Source organism: Anomaloglossus baeobatrachus, chromosome 2 (assembly GCF_048569485.1).
Source record: "Anomaloglossus baeobatrachus isolate aAnoBae1 chromosome 2, aAnoBae1.hap1, whole genome shotgun sequence".
Classification (NCBI taxonomy): domain Eukaryota; kingdom Metazoa; phylum Chordata; class Amphibia; order Anura; family Aromobatidae; genus Anomaloglossus; species Anomaloglossus baeobatrachus.
In genome coordinates this window covers 440,950,536-440,967,765 of record NC_134354.1, presented here as the reverse complement: position 1 = coordinate 440,967,765, position 17,230 = coordinate 440,950,536, and the positions used below count along the sequence as shown (strand labels likewise).

Genomic DNA, 17,230 nt, shown 5'->3' with positions numbered 1-17,230 from the left:
TCACATAGAAAAAAAAGTCAGCATCTTTCAAGAAAACCATGATTTTTATGCAAGATAATGCTCCATCTTATGCATCAAAGTACTCTATTGCTTGACTAGCCAGTAAAGGCCCTAAGGCCTCCTTCCTCACCTGACCTAAGTCTTATTGAGAACTTGTGGGCTCTTATTAAAAAGGAGATCTACAGTAAAGGAAAACAGAACACTTCTTTGAACAGTTTTTGACAGGCTGTGTCTGGTGCTGCCCAAAAAAATGATCGTCAACAAATTAAGAAACTTACAGACTTCATGGATGAAAGGATTATGACTGTTATTGGAAAGAAGGTGGCTATACTGGTCACTAATATTTTTTGGAAATGTATTTTTGTACTGTTTGATTTGTTTAGTTATCATTCTAACAGATGAAAATAAGCTATTGACATTGGAAAACTTTCACTTTTCATTCAGTTGCATAATAATTCTGCACCCTAATAGTTGTACAAAAATTATACACATGTAGTTATTCTTCTAAAAAAGACAAAACCTCACTTGTATTTTCTTAAATATTCAGGTTTGAAGTTTATTAATTTTTTATATTGACAAAGCACTGTAGTTGCTCAATAATAAAAATACTCATAAAAAATACAAATTGCATAATAACTGTGCCCAACTGGTATGTCAGTGGAAAAATTAAAAACAATATATAGCTCATGGAAGAATGGGGACTAGTCATGGGTGAACCCGAACTCTAAAGTTTGGGGTCCATACGGGACACCTAGTGTCCGTGCACGGACCCCGAACACAGACTTCTCAGGGAAGTCCATGTTACTTTTCGGGTTTGGCCACCCAGATAAAAATAAAACCAATTTAAAAAAAAAAGTTAAAAGGAAGCTAAATGGGGATTAGAGCAGAACAATCACACTTACCAAGTCTCCTGCGCGGCTGTCACACTGCTTCCAGGTCTGCTCATTAACTCTCATACATATTCAATGCTTCCCCTGCCCACCCTCTGTGACAGTGTCTGTGACTGGTTGCACTCAGACTGCTGGCATGCCAACATCTGTAATTTGTTGTGGAGTGTAAAAATAAATAATTGGAAAAAAAATTGCATATGGTCTCCTGTATATTGATACCCAGTGCAGATAAAGTAGAATATAAAAGGCTGCAGCCCTCAGCTGTGTGCATTATCTTAGCTGTGTATCAAAATATGAGGGACCCTATGTGGCTTTTTGTTTCAATTACTTAAATAAATAATTAATAAACCCGTCGTGCGGTCCCCCCTCCAATATTGATACCCAACCAAGATAAAGTGAACAGCTGAGGGCTGGTATTCTCAAACTGGGGAGGCCCATGGTTATTGCCCCCCCATCCGCCTAAAAATTGCAGCCTGCAGCCAGCCCAGAATTTTTGCATCGTTTTCCGGCGCTTTACCCGGCTCATCTCGATTGCCCTGGTGCGGTGGCAATCGGGGTAATATAAGGGGATAATGACAGCTGTGCCGTGTTAAAAAATCCCAGCTGTTATTAAGCCCAAGGTTAGTAATTGGGAGTGGTCTAGAGACCACCCATTACTAATAGTGTAAGTAAAAAGAGAATACCAGCCCCCAGCTGTCTGCTTTATCTTGGCTGGGTGAGGGGACTGCACTCTGTTTTTTTTAAATTATTTATTTAAATAATTAAAAAAAAGATGCATGGGCTCCCTCGTATTTTGATACACAGCCAAGATAACGCACACAGTCGGGGACTGCAGACTGTAACCAACCGTCTTCTTTATCTGCGCTGGGTATGAATATATGGGAGACCCTATGAAATTGTTTCCAATTATTTATTTAGTTTTACACTCCACAATTAGTCAGAGATGCCATCAGTCTGACTTCAACAATTCACAGATGCTGTCACAGAGGGTGGGCGGTGGAAGCAGTGAATATTCATGAGAGTTAATTGTCGGACGCAGAAGCAGTGTGACAGTTGTGCAGGAGACATGCTATGTATAACTGTCCTGCTCTAACCGCCATATTTCTTCTTTTTGGAGCTTCCTAGCTCTTACTAACACTATTTTACAGCACACCCATAGACTTATATAGGGTTTGGCATCCGGGCTCAAGTTCGGGTCCGTGCAGTCCCAAACCGGACTTTTTTTAAGTCCAGCCAGACCTGCCTAACCCGAACATCTGCTTGTTCGCCCATCTCTATTGGGGACAAAAAATGAAAAGGCAAAAATTTAAATTTGGCTTTTCCTTAAAGTGTTCCTCTGTAACTGTGATAAATATGGCTGATGCCACGTTTTAAACTCCAATCCACTCTATACAGGTATCAGGACAGGTTGCAGCTTGAACAAACACCACTTGAGACTTGAGTCAGAGGAGCAGCATCATGAACAAACATAACTGATTTGCTCACTCAGCCATGAAGCAGGGCTTAAGAAAGAGAGAAAATAAAACAAACAAACTTCTCTTCAGCAAAACTTGCTTTTTTGATTCAGCCTTAGATTTCTCCATGGTCATTTGTAAACCCATTGTGCGGATTTGGTCTGACAGATTTCCATCAGTGCACAAAGACTGATTAAGCTAGTAGCAGGGCTGAAACTGGAGAAAAATAAGTCAGTTCTGCTAAGTCAGTAGAGGATTAGTTTTATTTTTCGGGCTGCTACAGCCCTGCTCCACCACTGTGTAAGCAGATAAGTATGTTCATGATGCTGCTCCTCTGACAGTTGAGACACGTACGAAGCGGTGATTTTTCAGACTGCAACGTGACTCCAATTGCATCTTGAAATATGTGATGGTGGCCATTTTGCTAACATTTTCAGAGGACTCCTTTAGGGACTTAAAGCCCTAGTTGATCAAGTTGAGAGCTATTCTACAGTTTAATACAAACGTAATGAGTACTTTTTTTCAAATGAAGAGATACTGCTCAATAAATATGCATTTCATTGTAACTAGAATTTTTTTTTGTATAGTTAAAATATCTTCGTATTCTCTTAGTAATATTAAAAGCCCACAGAAATGCAAAAACTGCTCATAGAAAATCTCTAATAATGAGAAACGTAATCCTCTTATTTTAATGGTAAAGCACATTCAAGTGACTTATTTTTGCAGATTATTCTAAGTAATCAATTTGTTTTTCCTTAGGACAGCAACTGTTTGGAAAACCCTTACACCGTTTTGGGGAGAAGAGTACAAGGTCCACTTACCACCTAATTTCCATTCAGTATCCTTCTATGTTATGGATGAAGATGCACTTAGGTATAAACGATATAATCAATAATGGAAGAAAATCACATTTTTCTGCATTCATTGTAAAATAATTGTTGGACGGTCTATATATAGATTGTGTCTTTCAAAAGTAATTTTCCTAAAAACCAATTAGCTAATGTAGCCTACTAAAAGAAAACTGCTTTTTCACTGATAGGCCGCTGTTACATAGCAAATATTTCATAAGTGTTTAGCATCTGTATTTTATACAGTACATATAAAACTTGAAGTATAGGTATGAATTAATATGTTGCACAACTGCTACAGTTTTTCAGTGTTTGTTTACTTAAAAAAAAAAACAACTTTTGAAAATTAAGGGCAAGTCTGACCTGCTGCAAGTCAATTCTGCTGTGATTTTGTTGTCTATACGCACCATCTTTTTACAATCCATAAAGCAAAGTCTGATTTAAATCCACAGCAAATTTTGTGTTGGATTTGAGTGGAATTGCATCGGAAAATGCCTGTTGTGAACCCTGTTATACAGGCTAGTAGTCCTTTAATGATAATCTCCTGGTGATAAAACAGTAATGTTATCAAATCTACCCAAAACAACCCAGCAAGGGACACATCTCTGTCTCTACATGCTGCTTTTAGATTAGGTGGCAAAAATTTGTTGACAGATTCTAAGTAAAAGTGTAATGACAATAACAGCTCCCTGGCATGGACCTGTGCCACCACTTCCCTAGTCCACCTAAGAATCCACTCTTTCTGCTTCAGTAATATGATCATGACGTGACTTTTGCAGCCAATCACTGACCTCAGTGGTATTAATACATCACCACTACACCTAGAGATTGGTAGCACAGGTCATGTGTCAACCTGCCACTTCATAGCTGGTTTCAATTAAACAGAGACCGGTGGGGGACAGAAGATGTTTTGTCAGGGGATTAGAGGGGTTGTCCACTACATGGACAAACCCTTCTCATTCCCCATGTTCGCTCTTATAAAATAAAAAACATTTATTCTCACCGGTGCCGCCACGGTTCCAGTGATGTCAGGACTCACGTTCCCAGGGCCCATATAACATTGGTATAAAATGCGAGCCCCACAACCAATCAGCACCGGTTTCCTTCTCACCGCCTTTGTATGGATAAGTAATTACAGGAAGTGAGCACTGTTGCTGCTACTCACTTCATGTTACTTGCTTAATCATACTAAAGTGGTTAACCCCTTGAATTACATATTATTACCATACATTATGTTTAATACATGAATGAAAGAAAAGCTAAGGCCATGTTCAACTAGGCACCATGATGAATCTTTTGTGCCAGAGATGTTTATGGGATGCTGATAGGTTTTATTGACTTACAGTGACAAGCAAAAGGGTAACAATGTTTTGAACTTTTGACTTTCAGACTCCACATCTCACCATTTACTACAACTCTGAGCTTGAGACTATATACATTTTATAAAAAATAATGTGTAAGAGACCTGGGATCAAATTTCGGTTGAGAGATGCTTGAATCTGATTGAGAGTGTGACGCCCCTGCGGTAACCAGGTGTCACAAAAATGAAGTAACAACAAGGTAACAGCTCAGGTCCTACATGACTGTGCCAGTCAGTACACACACACTAGCACACCATGACATATACACTCACAACCAGGGTGGGAGACCCCCCTTAGAGCCAGGTGACCGGGCTGGGCACTGTGATCTAACAGGCACCCAACTGGGACTGGAGGGACCAGACCTGGGGGAGGAGCGAGTGACCTGGAATAGTGGCTAGTCAGTCAGAGAAAGGAAGTGAAAGAGGAAGGAGCTGAGGAGAGAAGACAGGTATCAAGACAGACAAAGGAATCTTGAGACACATTGAAAGTAGCAAAGACTCTGCAAAGACCTGAGTAGAAAGATCAGCCACTCAGAAGAGAAAAGTAGCTGGAGAGAGAGAGAGCAAGCTCCAAGGACAGAGGGATCCTGTGGGCTGGACATCCAGGGTTCACAGTACTTTGCACGCATAGGGTGCAGATCCCAGACAAGACCAGGATTTCAAGCCATCTGTTAACTCTGCCAGGCGGGTGGGATTCCAGGACTTTTCTGCCACCACTAACGTCCAAGGCAACAGCAGCAAAGGGAGGACCGGGACATATTCCCTTAAACAGTCCAAGCTGCCTGCGGCAGGACCCAGACACCAGAAAGACCTCCAAGTGTTCCATGCCAGGGAGGACTGACAAATACACCAGAGTGCATCGGTGGGAGAGTGGCACCAGGTTGGCTGGCACAGCCATAATGGACACGGGCGCACCTGGGATCCAGTATGTCCCCAGGGTGCGAATCCAGTAAGTAAAGACAATCAAACTGCACTCCCTGTCTGGACTGACTTATTGCATTGCGCCTCCACTTTAACCCTTCACCTACCCCTGGGGAAAAGCACTGCGTGCGGTGGGCTCAACCATCCACACTGCCCCCATCTATCATCCCCAGTGGGAACCCGCAGCGGCGGCCCTACTATCCCTAGGCCGCAAGCCGCCAGTGACGTAGTCGGACTTTATTTTTATTTTCATTTAAAACTGGTCGACGGTGCCCCCGGATCCGGAACCCCTCGAGCCACGGACCGTTCGGATCCGAGTAGCCAGACTGCCCCGGGGTGTGACAAGAGCATATCCAGAAGGATTCAGGCAGTGTTGAAAGCCAAAGATGGATTTACAAAATACTAACACAATAATAAAAATTAAAATTTTTAGGAGCAAAACATTAACAATGTAGTGACATGAAAATAATCTGCATAACTAATTGTGACGCCCTGGCCTATTAGGTCGTCACAGGGTATTGTGCAATCTGCCCTTCTGTGCAATATCCACGTCCTCCTTGGTTCCGGGTCCCCAACTACGGTGTTGCCAACATCAGCCAATCAAAATCCTAGGAACACTCTGCACCACACCCACCAGACACACCAGTGGACGGCCTGGGGGAATAGGGTCGCCCACTTGGGGGGATTGGTAAGGGGAGGTCAGGAGTGTCAGGACTAGGTCAGTGAAGTGTAGGAAGTGAAGGAGAGAGGAGGTCAGGAGCCGGACTCCTTGGAAGTAACTAGGTGGCAGACGGTGGTCTGGGCCTAGTAGGAGCTGGACTCCCCGGTCGCAGGGATCGTGACAAGGGGCACGAAACCATCGAGGAGGACAGCCAGCGGCTTTGTACCATCACCGGGCTGGAACCAGGGCACGACGGGGTACGTGGACCCTAGGTCAGGGAGTAGCTTCAGGCAACCTGACAATTTACCTAACGAGAACGGAGCCTTCAAGATCCGCTCTCCACCCGCTCCAGAATCGGAGTACTAGCTCAGCGAGGGGGATAGGACTTTCCTCTAAAACGGTCCAGGAAATCCCAAGCATGAACCCTGAGAGCAAGCTCCCACAGTTAGCCACACTGGCGAGCGAGACCCGACTAGTTCTACACTACCGGGACCAACTGAAAAGTGAACTTAGTGCCAGGAGGAAGGTCACGGATCACCAGGCAACAGCAGTGGGGATGGGACCCAAACGTGCTCCCCTCAGCGGCAGCGGTGTCCAGAACTTTGGTTTACCAAGTTATCAGTGTCAGCTTTATGGACTGAGGGAGTATGTAAGTGACCATTTCACCCCCAATGGCACTCCCCAACACCATCACCGAGTCCCGGGGCATCCCCCCTACCCGTGGAGGGGTTAAAAACACCTAGCTGCCCACTTCATTGCCCCCGGGTACTCCCAGCTGCAGCGGGGGTACTCCACCTTACAACACACCACGGGTGGCGTCACAAACTTTAAATATACAATTCCTTGTAAATACCCTCTTTATTTGAGTAGCCGCATGACCCCCCGGGTCCGGACGCCCCTCGAGCCACCGTGGATCCGGATCCGAGCAGCCCAGCTGCTGACGTGGGGGCGGCACATAATCATATGCTAAATATCTGTAAGTCAAATTTATGTATGAGATAGCCAAGATGATTGTCTATAAAATGAAGCTAGTCTCACACTCAAAAATGTAATCTATGGTGAGTAATGAAGCCTGAAAGTCAAAAGTTCAAAACATTATTACCATTTTGCTTGTCACTGTAATAAGTCTGTTGTGTTACCTTTTTGATCTGAAAATAAAAGCAAAACATGCAGCTTTGCTATGGCCATCAAAAATGGATGCTTTCTCACAAAAAGTACTTCATACCTGTCCTTTGGTTACAGGTGCAGTGCTGCTTTAGGCCCGGTTCACACGTTAGTGAAAAACAGTGACGTTTTTCACTGGCGTTTAAAACACGCACATGTCCCTGCGTGTGCCGTGATTCACGGCACACGTGGGTTGTCTAAGTGCAATCCGGGCTCCGTTCTCCGTGGCCCGTGATTGCACTTAGAAAACAACTCACCTGTGCGCGCTCCCGCTGTCCATGGTGCTGATTGCTCCCGCGGTGCAGCATCCGGCCGGCGATGACCCCCGCAGAAGCTGCTTCCGGGTCGGCTGTGTCGTGCATAATGAATATGCGCGACAATAATGAGCCGGCTCAGAAGCAGCAGGGAGAACGGGTTGCAGAGGACATTGCTGGACGCCGGGTGAGTTAAAATGTTTTTTATTTTAAAAGCACGTTTTTTTCTGGCACGTGTTTCACGGACCACACCACTGCGTGGTCTGTGGGACATCAGTGATGCCAGAAAAAAATGGACATGTCTCCGTGTGGCAATCACGCACACGCGGGTACGCCGCACGGAGACACGTGCAGTGAAAAATTACTGACGTGTGAGCAGACCCATTCATTATAATGGGTCTGCGTATGTCAGTGATTCTGGTACGTTTAAAAAAAAGCACAAACGTCCCAGAATCACTGACGTGTGAAAGGGGCCTTAGGAAAAATAAAAAAGTCATGTTCTATTCATATATAATTACATTAAGAAGATGGGTTCATGAAGGAATATAGGATTTTTTTCTTTTCTAAGTTGTTCATTTTTGTCTTAAGGGTGCTTTACACGCTACAATAAATCTTACGATGTGTCGGCGGGGTCACGTCGTAAGTGACGCACATCTGGCATCGTAAGTATGATTGTAGCGTGTAAAACCTCCGTGCAATTGCGATTGAACAAAAATCCGTTCATCGCATGCACATCGTTCATTCCTCAAAGATTGAACGTGCGGTTGTGCAATGTTCCCGAGGCAGCACACAACGCAGTGTGTGACACCCCGGGAACATTGAACGACAGCTTACCTCTGTCCGCGGCTCCCGCCGACAATGCGGAAGGAAGGAGGTGGGCGGGATGTTTACGTCCTGCTCATCTCCGCCCCTCCGCTTTTATTGGCCGGCTGCCGCGTGACGTCGCTGTGACGTCGAACGTCCCTCCCACTCCAGGAAGTGGTTGTTCGCCGCCCACAGCGAGGTCGTATGGACGGATAAGTACGCGTGACAGCTTTTAATCGATTGTGCGGCACGGTCAAAAACTTTAACGTGCCGCACATACGATGGGGGCGGGTCACATCGCATAGGATATCGTATGCGAAATTGAAAGGTGTAAAGCAGGCTTTATTCTGAATTAACTAGTGAGTATCCTTATGGAAAGAAAAAAAAATGTAGTCTAAAATCTGTGTGTATTCTATCTATAGCTGTGTATATATTAACCTGTTTTATCTTTTCAACTCCAAGAAAAAAAATCATGGAGTTATGGAAATCACAAGATCCATAGACATCTTAATGATATGCAAATGTTGAAAGCATGGAAACTAAATTTTCAAAATATCTCGACTTAATCTATATCAAGTGTGAGCTTCACGTTCAGAAATACACTCACACATCTTGGCTGCTATCAGTGAGGTTGTTAATGTTCATCTGAGGAATCTTTTGCCATACTGATTGGAGTTGGGCTTGCCAATCATCACAATCCACTGCTGACAGGTCCCTTTGCAATTACTAACTATTGACGTCCTAGATGTGGTCGATGATGGACAAGTCCGGTGATGCTGCAGTCCATGGAAGCACGTTTCAGCCAAACAGCCTGCTCACAGTAGCACAAGCAACATGCAGCCTGGCATTGTTGTGTTGAGAAACGTCTCATGGCACGTTTATGAAAAATTATCATAACACATTCCCTTGTGAAGGCTTTTTCATGGCATTGCCTACGTGGTCTCATCAGATAAGAATGTCGTGTTGTGATTCATTTTCTTTTGCCAGTGAAATTAGATGTCTAACAGTGTTTACACAAATCAAGCTAATATGGAGGTCTATCCCCTGCAGTCCTTCTGTCTTGAAAAGAGCGATAGCTGAATAAAACTCTGGATACCATGTAAGCAATGACATGAGGAGGCCATCACATGGGAACATGAAGGTGTCCCAGAAGCTGTTTGTCAACACATCAATGCCAGGCCATATGTTGCTTATGCTACTTTGAGCAGTCTGGTTTTCCAGGGTTTCCAGACTTGTCTTCCATTCAGCACATTTGGGATATCATTGCTGGTCAATTGTAAAAAGAAGCCAGCATTAAATAATTTCGATTTGTATGTCGAAGTGAATTAAAGCATAAAACTGCTTGAAATATCACAACATTTATATGAAACTCAAAGTTGATAAAAATAATGTTTACATTTTTGGAATTTTTACTGAAAAAGTGGGCAGAGTTACAGGAAGATGTAGTGGTTACATCTGCTCAAAAAATGTATTATAATTTATGTCTTGAATTACAACAGTATTGAACACCAGCCCTTGCCTGGCTTGTGTTTTTGGTGATGGCACGTCCCAGTTGAAAGATGTGCTATATTCATTAAAAAGACACCCTCCTCTTAGTTAATTTGGTGCATATTACAAAATGACTTCCTCAACCGTATTGATTATTTTTCATTATGATCCCCCCCAAAAAAAATAAATAAAATAGAACAGTCTACAAATAGCAGAAATAGAAAACAGCTCAGTCTCAAACATCTGATTTTCTTCTTCTTTTAGCCGTGATGACGTTATTGGGAAGGTCTGTTTAACTCGTAATGTTCTGGCTGAATATCCCAAAGGTATGTGATATGTGTCTTTTATCGCCCATGTTTAAACTTTAGTTTTATTGCTCCATTTCCATTTTATTCTAAACATATTCAGGTCCCAGTGGTAGAGAAAGAGCGTTTTGGAATGATAGCTCAATTATTTTCCAAAAAAATGCAATAGAAATTGGAGGTTTAATTAGCATTGTGAGGAAACATGCTTGAAGATGCTGTTATATTTACAGTGTATGAGATAAATGTGAACTTATAATTTTATGAAAATAAAATTTCTCTTAATTTACAGCATTTTTGAAAATGCATTGTATATTTTTTTTAGTTTGATTTCAATGTGCCATACATATGAGATTTAGAGTGGTCATCAATCTTCAGAATCACTTCCTAGTATATACATGTAAATGCGGTAAATATCATGCCTACTTAAGACACGCTTCAATAATAAAGAATTCCTCTTTTGTTCTGACTGTAACCAACATAGTAGTAATTTAACTAAAGGGTACTTTACACGCTGCAATTTCGCTAGCGAGATCACTAGCGAGTGTGTCCGCCCCCGTCGGTTGTGCATCATGGGCACATCGCTGCCCGTGGCGCACAACATTGCTAGGAACAGTCACACATACTTACCTGCCTAGCGACGTCGCTGTGACCGGCAAACCGCCTCCTTTCTAAGGGGGCGGTTTGTTCGGCGTCATAGCGATGTCACTAAGCGGCCGCCCAATAGAAGCGGAGGGACGGAGATGAGCGGGCCGAACATCCCGCCCACTTCCTTCCTTCCTCATTGCCGGCGGCCGCAGGTACGGTGATGTTCCTCGTTCCTGCGGTGTCACACATAGCGATGTGTGCTGCCGCAGGAACGACAAACAACCTCGTTACTGCACATACAATGATTTTTAGTAAATGAATGACCTCTCCAAAACCAACAATTTTTACCTCTTTTTCGATCGTTGAAGGTCGCTCGTACGTGTCACATGCTGTGATGTCGCTAACGACGCTGGATGTGCGTCACAAACACCGTGACCCCGACGATAAATCGTTAGCGATGTCGCAGCGTGTAAATGGCCCTTAACTCATCTGTCCCCTAAGTTATCCTAAAAGGTTATTTATATTTTAACATCTACAATTATTGGTACCATGTAAACGTGACATACTACTGATCTTGTAGACACGTACAGAATACAATTTATATTGGAGATTTTACAACATGTAGAAATAATTTTCATCATCATTTCATGTAATTTAAATCTTTAAGATCACTTACCCTGAAGATTAATACAGTACTCATTAGCACTGACTCCACTGTACATTCTTGTTACGTCTGTAGGTGTGATACATTGGTAGAACCAGTTTTCAGCTATCGCTATATTTCCCCAAAATTCGTCTGATATGTATACTTGACTCCAAGAGGTATATATTCTACCCAGGTAAAATTGGCTAAGTTTGCTAATGGCTTTTATGGAATGATATGCAGTTTTAGTAGCAAGCCTGTTATTCCTATCCGCACCTGTATTTTTTTTTTTCTGTAGCCCCCCAGTCAGTCCAAACGTTGAGCTGATTTATTACTGATTCTAGAAGGGTTTGCAGTGTGGATAGATTAGCTATAGGAAAACTGTCTGAAGGAGGTGTCATTCAAGCAGGGGGTATACATAAAAATCAAGGGGTCGCAAAGCAAAAGTCCTATCCCCATACACAAAAACCACCCTAAAATTTAGCAGAGCAAGTTGTATTAATTCTCCTAAGGAAGATGGATATGTTTTCCAATATGTACACAGTAATTATGCCTCTAAAGAAGACCCTTAGTGTTCTCACCTAATACAACACCCCATTTATGACTCTTATAGAGTATAATGATTCCAAAAATCCTCCCACATGCATACATAGTATGATTTCCCCCAATAAGTTCTCCACCCTAATTTCAGCCCAGAATCCCTTCCCTGCCTCCCCCCACATACACTCAATGATGATCCTGCAGTACTCCTTTTAAAAAATGATGCTCCCCACACATTATGTCATGGCCATAGCACGCACCACACCATATTTTGTCCCCAGAGTGACCTCCAACAAAATAAAATACCCTTCACAGGCCCCAATACATTATCATGCCACTAAAGTGTTCCCGACACAGTATGATGTCAACATAGTTACCCCCTACAAAGTATCATTGCCCACACCGTCCCGATATTCAGTATGATGGCCCCCATGCAGTATGATGAGCTCCACAGCACCCTAAATACTATGATGGGCCCCACAGCCCCCCAAGCAATATGAAGTCCACACATCCCCCCACACACACACATATACAATATGATGCCCCCAATTTATCGCCATCACAGTATGAGTATCAAAATTTCCACACACACAGTAGCTTGACCCCCACACAGTATGTTGTCTTCCACAACACACACTCAGTATGAGCCCACACAGCCCCACAATCAGTATGATTGTCCTTAACCCTAGAACGCGCAACCATAGAAATCTACCATAGAAAACAAGTAACCTAGCAGGCCTGCGAGGCCCCAGGTATGCGTTTTAGGGTTAAAGTTCTCCAACACAGTATGGTAGCCCATTATACAGTAGGATGTCCTCACAGACCCACCACACACAGTATGATGGCCCCATAGAACCCCACACAATATGATGTCTCCTTAGCCCCACACACAGTATGATGATTCCCACAGCTCCTCACTCATTATGATGGCCGCAACAACCTCCCACTCAGTTAATTTCCCCCACAGCCACTCAAACAGCATCATGTCCCCCAGAACCCTAAACAAGTACTAATATTAATAAAGAAACAAAAACTGCTCACCTATTCCCATTTCCCAGTGGATAACACTGATTTATTCTTTGCAGCATGGTTGGTTGAGGCTCCAACCAGCAGGCACAATTTAGTGACTCAGACTCAAAGGCTAAATGAGAGTTTATGGCTCCTTCTTCCACCATTCTATGCAGTCATTTCGGCATCCTGAGTATGGTTACGTGTTTGCCGCGCAAGAAACACACCAAGTTTTAATGAACTTTGATAAAATGTATTGATTTTATTGGATGGATGTGCTAGAACTTTTTCCACTTTTCCCTAATATGTTGGTGGTGCTTCACCAAATGGACTCAGCACGCACTGATTGAAGATCTCAGCTTATGAATTTACAGCAGGCATGGTGAGCTCCATACCTTTCTATTATGGAAGATATGCCACTCTGTTCAAATAACTCTGTTACTGAGATATTGCGAACCTTCCATTGGTGCTATTGGTGTTGGGTAACATGACCATGCTTAGCCGAACCGGGGGTTAATATGTATTTTGTTCCTGGAGGTTAAAGCTTTGCATTCATTTTGGACACTGACAATTAAAGTAGAAAAAGCCCTGTTTGAACCACATTTTCCTGCCACTGTCTTAGACTGCATTGACATTAACCTTGCAGCTAATTGAATAAGAAAATTGACTTTAACCTTGTTTCAATAGTTCATTTTGTAGTATTAGTAGTACCAGAATCTTTTCTTCAATAGTTTTGCTTGTATTTTTCTGAGGGATTACATTTTAATCTCTTTTTTTCCCATATTGTGTTATGTAACCATCAAATTCTTCACATACGGTAGTTTTTCCTTTTCATTAGTAAGAATATAAACCAAGATTAACCCTTAAGCTAAATCCTTTATCTCTGAAAATTCATATTTCCTCTCAGTTATTTTTAAAACAATAGACATCAAGTTAATTGCACAGCTTCAAGAGATTATATGAGGCATTGATTTTTTTAACTATACTTCTTAAAGAGGTCTGTTGTACTTTATAGCAATGTTCCCCCACTATTGGAACCATTACTCAATGGTAAGAAAGCAGCATGATGAAGTGATGACCATATCATATGAATGTCATCGTATCACTCTACTTTAGAGAAAGATCTAACTGAGACCAGCAGCAAGTGAAAGGATTAAAATGATTTATTAAAAGTCATAAAATTTATGAGGTCCTTTCATGCTTTTGTATGATTCTAAGTGATTTCCATTGCATGCTTTGTAGCATACCGTGTTTTCCCGAAAATAAGACTCACCCCGAAAATAAGACCTAATCCCGGTTCAATAATGAAGTGTCCATGCAGCTAAAAAAGTTAAAGAACACTGCAGGACACTTCATTATAGAAATCAAACACCCCGTAAAGAGAGAAGAAAGAAGAGGAAGAGAGAAGACCTGTAACGCCTGCCTGGATCCACAGACTCAGATGGGCTGTAATGGACAGGCTAGAGGGAAGCCACTCACCAAGCAGGACCCCCAGAACCCTGAAACCCTTTAATCCCTATACAGGGATTTGGAATTACACAGGGCCCAGGAGATCACTACCTGTGGAAGGCTGCAGTCTGAGAGAGTAGTCGTCAGGCAGGGTCAAACCAGGAATTGCGGAACAGGGACAGAATCAGTAGGCAAGGACGTAATCAGAAACAAGCAGAGCTCAAAACCGGATAGGGCAGCGAGGTACAAAAACAGCAGACAGGAGGGTAGTCAGGAAACAAGCGGTTATCAGCACACGAAATCACAGAACAGGACACAACAGGAGCCAGAATTTTCAGAACTATCTCTGGCAGAGGTCAGCAGACAGGAGGGGCATTAAAAAGGGTGTGGTGTCTTCCCATAGGCTGTAGCTAAATGATGGTACTTCAGCTGGGAGACACCCGCCACCTACAGTCAGCCAGAGACATTGCAGATCCCTAGGAAACCCAGACCAGTGGATGAGCCGAGCCTGCGCCCACCGGCGCCGCTGGCATCGACTCCTCTCCCATCACCAGCACAATCCACGTCAGGAACACGGCGTCGCCTGGCGATCGGAGTAGAAGTCAATGGAGCGGACTCCGGTGGTGACGTAACAAGACCCCATGATCATAATCAGCAGATGCTGACTGGGAGCAGTGGAACGCATCAAAGACCTGCGGCAGAATGCACACCCACACACATCAGATCGCACACCCACACATTCCAGATCATACACACAAGGGCAGCACGGTGGCTCAGTGGTTAGCACTGCAGTCTTGCAGCACTGGGGCCCTGGGTTCAAATCCCACCAAGGACACCATCTGCAATGAGTTTGTATGTTCTCCCCGTGTTTGCATGGGTTTCCTCTGGGTTCTCCGGTTTCCTCCCACACTCCAAAGACATACAGATAGGGACTCTAGATTGTGACCCCCATGGGGACAGTGTTGCCAATGTATGTAAAGCGCTGTGGAATTAATAGCGCTATATAAATGAATACATTTATTATTATTAAAATTATTATTATTATTATACACACACACACGAGATCAGACACACACTCACCACATCCAGCGATATCTATTGCTTCTGGCCGGCATACGGTAAGGGCCTGCGACGCTGTGCAGTGGAGGACCCAGCGGTGGAACGCATCATAGAGACAAGAGAGTAGAGTCTCACCTCAGATGTGCTTAGTGCGCGCGCAATTGTATGTATGCGCGATCTCATGAGTGTGAGAATGTGTGTGTATGTGCAATCTCGTGTGTGTATGAGTGTGTGCGATCTGATCTGTGAGTGTCTGCCAAAAGCAGGGGAAGACTTCATGGAGCATACCTGCTGGGAGCACCTGCTGAAGATCGCAGAGGGATCTGGGAACCACGCAGATGCCCAGGGTCTGGAAAGTATGACAATCCTGGGAAGGGGGATCTGCATTTTTTGGGGGGTAAACTTACCCCCAACCATGTTTCTCTGAGAATAAGCTCTCCCCCGAAAATAAGCCATAGTGCTTTTTTTGGGGCAAAAAAATATATGACAATGTCTTATTTTCGGGAAAACAGGGTATTCTGTGTGTTCATTTTTTATTTACATAAGTGTAATCAGTTAGTTTGTAATGACCCATTAAGACGAACCAATAACTGTGGGATGAGCCATCATATTGAGTCTTGTTCATTACTAACCGCCCATCTGAATAGGCCATTAAAACGCTTGTTCTTCATGTACTATAATTTTTAAAGTGGCTTTAAAATCATCATTATCAGCAGTACATTACCCCATGTAAACAGCTGATGTGCTGCATTCATTGGACATAGAATATTCATAGTAACAGTCGTTCTGTGCACATAGAATATTCATCAGCCTGTCTAAACAGTCCAGTAAGCAATCACCGGCTTGCATATAAGCAATCAATTGTCTTTTAATAGCCTAGATTGGTAAGGGGCATAACTATGGCTCAGAACATATAAATATTGGGTGTTTTATGGAGATGAGCAAATCAATCCTAGGTAAATTTTCAGAAAAAAAAATTCAAATTTGACGGAATTCGAGTTTTATTGCAACAGGCTAACCGCCATTTTACTGAATCCCAGAGGTCCAGGAAGGGGTTAAAAATGTTATTGGAAATAATACTCACCAGGCCCTCACCTGTCCCTTTATAGACTCCTGAAACATCATGACGTGGTAGGGTAGAGCATGTCATGACATCACGGGAGGACTAGTGAGTAGGCCTTACTTCATGACATGTGTCAACACCACATTATGGCATAGTGGAGTCTAATCAGCACCAGAGGCTCTGAAAATGGCAGACTCTAGAGTCTTCGATGATGCCATTAAAGATTGGGGTGAGGCTCTGCAGCAGCTTTAAGCGGGCTTTACACCCTACGATATATCTAACGATATGCCGTCGGGGTCACGTCGTTAGTAACGCACATCCGGCATCGTTTGATATATCGTAGCGTGTGACAGCTATGTGCAAATGTGAACGAGCAATAATACTCACCTTATCGTTGCTCATTGACACGTCGCTTATTTTCTAAAAATCGAATGTCCTTCGGTGCTCCGGTTGTTCATCGTTCCCAAGGCAGCACACGTCGCTCCGTGTGACACCCCGGGAACGATGAAGTGCAGCTTACCTGCAGTCGCCAGCAATGCGGAAGGAAGGAAGTGGGCGGGATGTTTACGTCCCGCTCATCTCCGCCCCTCCGCTTCTATTGGGCGGCCGCTGTGTGACATCACTGTGACGCCGAACGTCTCTCCCCCACCAGGAAGAGGATGTTCGCCTCCCACAGCGAGGTCGTTCGGGAGGTAAGTACGTGTGACGGGGGTTTACAACTTTGTGAGACACGG

The 17,230-nt window shown here is 43.5% G+C and overlaps 1 protein-coding gene across 2 annotated transcripts in view; it reads left to right on the top strand.

Annotated features, from left to right (window-relative positions):
* The window catches only part of LOC142291618 (ras GTPase-activating protein 4-like), a 352,484-nt gene that overhangs the window by 163,751 nt on the left and 171,503 nt on the right, over positions 1–17,230 (top strand). Inside the window, exons 3-4 of one of the 2 annotated variants that reach the window (XM_075336273.1) lie at positions 3,104–3,217; positions 10,109–10,170. In XM_075336273.1, the coding sequence (XP_075192388.1) occupies positions 3,104–3,217; positions 10,109–10,170 (176 nt within the window). The remainder of the gene's footprint in view (positions 1–3,103; positions 3,218–10,108; positions 10,171–17,230) is intronic. The other variant, XM_075336274.1, reaches the window with a different exon arrangement.